Source organism: Bidens hawaiensis, unplaced genomic scaffold (assembly GCF_021521415.1).
Source record: "Bidens hawaiensis isolate Kalapana, Puna unplaced genomic scaffold, B.hawaiensis_p1.1 tig00052445_1, whole genome shotgun sequence".
Classification (NCBI taxonomy): Eukaryota; Viridiplantae; Streptophyta; class Magnoliopsida; order Asterales; family Asteraceae; genus Bidens; species Bidens hawaiensis.
Genome location: NW_027499433.1, coordinates 1 through 2657, shown reverse-complemented (window position 1 = coordinate 2657; position 2657 = coordinate 1). Strand labels below are relative to the sequence as shown.

The window sequence follows — 2657 nt, the reverse complement described above, 5'->3', positions numbered from 1 at the left end:
GAGTTCTTATAGTATAACCTAGTTTGATCTTCGAACTATATTACCTATTGTAGTCAAATAATATATAGGATGTGTATGTGAGTAATTTTTTTTTTAACATGAGTAGTTGAGTAGTTATACGGTACAAATTTATAGAGCCCGGTTTTGTTTATTTAGTCTTTTGTATTTACTTAGTCATAATTATTGTAGAACGGTAAAATGTCGGTTTTTGTTTACTTGTATGTTTGGGCCCGAGGCCTTATTTTGGTGAGCTCTTTGGGCCATAAATAATATATCGTGAAGCATGGAGTCTCCCACTATAAATAGTGGAGACTTCTCATGCACGACAAGCTTTCCCAAACACTTCTTCCTTATCCAGACACAAAGCTCTTTGCTCATCTTTTTCTTCTTCATCTTCTTACTTTCTAGAAAATAAACCAAACACTCTAAGATCCGAGATCTAGGTTAATCACTAGTAATTTCCGTAGCTAGTGGACCAGATTGTTTCAAGAACTTAGTTATTAGATCCCTCACGGAACCTACAAAATGCATCTGCTTTCAAATTTTATGAAACTGTACCCTCCAATTCATGCTTATTTAATTATACAATTTTGTCATTTGCTAGAGTACCCCTTACATCAAATCTCAAATCTCGAAAAGTATAAGCTAGAATATATCTATAACATGACATAAAACTATCAAGTATTCCTTCTAAATCCATGGTTGTAGTAGCATATTTTGTAAAAGAAAAATAGTATATAAGATTAAAATATTATGTTATAGATAGATTAAAACATATGATATTTTTAGTAAAAAAAAATAATGGAAATAAACCATATTTGAATTAATGGTTTAGACCTACAAGTCTACTTCTTTTTCCACCCACCATCCATCATCTCCTGGGTGTACTATCAACCTTTTCCATTTCCACAAAAGCCCTAATTTCAAAGCTTTTTGTTGGACAATTGCACCCTCACCTATCCAATCTCTCCCTACTTCTCTCTCAAGTACTTGCACCTGTATACCCTTTTCTAGATAAAAAGGATGAAAGTTAACTCCCCATTTCTAGTTTCTACCGATCTGTTTCAACAACAAAACTTGCAAAAGCAAACCAAGTGACTTCAGTTGATAATCCTCACTATGTTCTACCTTTTTTAATGCTTAAAGTTCCATCCATCACAAATCTTGAAATCTTGATCCACACCCACATGCCATCTCCTTCATCTTCATCTTTAACCACTTGAAGAATCTTGAACAAACCCTAAGAAAAAAAACATCCACAACTAGGGTTTGTTGTTTTTGAACTTTTTTCAACATAGTTTCACTGAAAACCCTAGATTGGCTTCAAGTAGATCTATCTTTCTTGTACTTGTTACACATCAAAATGGAAAAATACCACTCTTTCACCATGGATCATGTTATTCCCCAAGTACAAGAAGTTGACTCCATCATCACCACATCCTCTTCATCTTCTTCCACCAACTCTCCAACCGCCACCACTCTCAGCCGCTACGAGAACCAGAAACGCCGTGACTGGAACACCTTCGGGCAGTACCTCCGTAACCACCGGCCGCCGTTAAACCTTTCCCGGTGCAGCGGTGCACATGTTCTTGAGTTCCTGAGGTACCTTGACCAGTTTGGCAAGACAAAAGTCCACACACAAATTTGTCCATTCTTCGGTCACCCGAACCCGCCAGCACTCTGCCCCTGCCCGCTCCGGCAGGCCTGGGGCAGCCTTGATGCCCTCATCGGCCGTCTCCGGGCAGCTTATGAGGAAAACGGAGGGCAGCCGGAGACTAACCCATTTGGAGCTCGAGCTGTTAGGCTTTATTTACGTGAAGTTAGGGATTCTCAAGCTAAAGCAAGAGGGATTAGCTACGAGAAAAAGAAGCGAAAGAGGCCGCCGCAGCTGCCGTCAACGTCACCTCCACCACCGCCACCGCTTTCTTGATCAAGAAAAAGGAAATATATCTTCTAATTAATTAACTCTCCTGTTTCTTGAAAGTGATTTCCAAAATTGTCATTATTAGTATCATTATTATTATTATGTTGGTGGTGTTGGTTTTATGATGATTCAAATAATTGAAGACTGAAAAAAAGGGAAAACACTGTTTTCAGTGCTGTATTGCTAGTATTGTCTACTGGTTCTAGATAATATATGTGGGATTTTGTTACTTTTCGATGATCTTAGGTTTGTAATCATGATGCAAGCAGTTGTAATATTCATTAATGAAACTGCAAGTTATTTGTGATTTTTAAGAATTTCCTTAACGTTTGTGTTGTTTCTTTCTATATGCACCGGAAAAAGACAAAAATTTTGTTATTCCAGGGTTGTGATTTGTGAAACAATTAAAAGTTGGATTTGCAAACTGGTTAATTGGTATGACGAAGTATCGTAATAAGTTTCAAAGTAATATAATATCTTTTTGCTATTCTTCAAAAGTTTATTCTGACATTTGAGAAAATCATTAATAGCGATCAATAGTGTTTTGTTTGGAGGTGGCTGAGCTTAAATTAACTCTTATGTGTATATATTTTCTGTTCGAGAAGAATTGGTAAAATTATACAATATATATAGGGAAGATTTATTTTGAGAATCACTTTGAGTTTTAAAAACTCGAAAAAACTCAACGTAACATTTTTTTTTGAATTTTTTTAAACATACGTAATATATGTAA

At 36.1% G+C, this 2657-nt stretch overlaps 1 protein-coding gene across 1 annotated transcript; it reads left to right on the top strand.

Annotated features, from left to right (window-relative positions):
• Positions 1–853: 853 nt before the first annotated feature.
• LOC143599632 (protein LIGHT-DEPENDENT SHORT HYPOCOTYLS 4-like) lies at positions 854–2015 on the top strand. Its single transcript, XM_077077542.1, has one exon. The coding sequence runs from the start codon at positions 1364–1366 to the stop codon at positions 1928–1930; it is 567 nt and encodes a 188-aa protein (XP_076933657.1). The 5' UTR covers positions 854–1363; the 3' UTR covers positions 1931–2015.
• The last annotated feature ends 642 nt before the right edge of the window (positions 2016–2657 follow it).

What these genes read in the sequence shown, in the direction of transcription:
- LOC143599632 (XM_077077542.1), top strand. Translation starts at nt 1,364, where the DNA reads ATGGAAAAATACCACTCTTTCACCATGGATCATGTTATTCCCCAAGTA.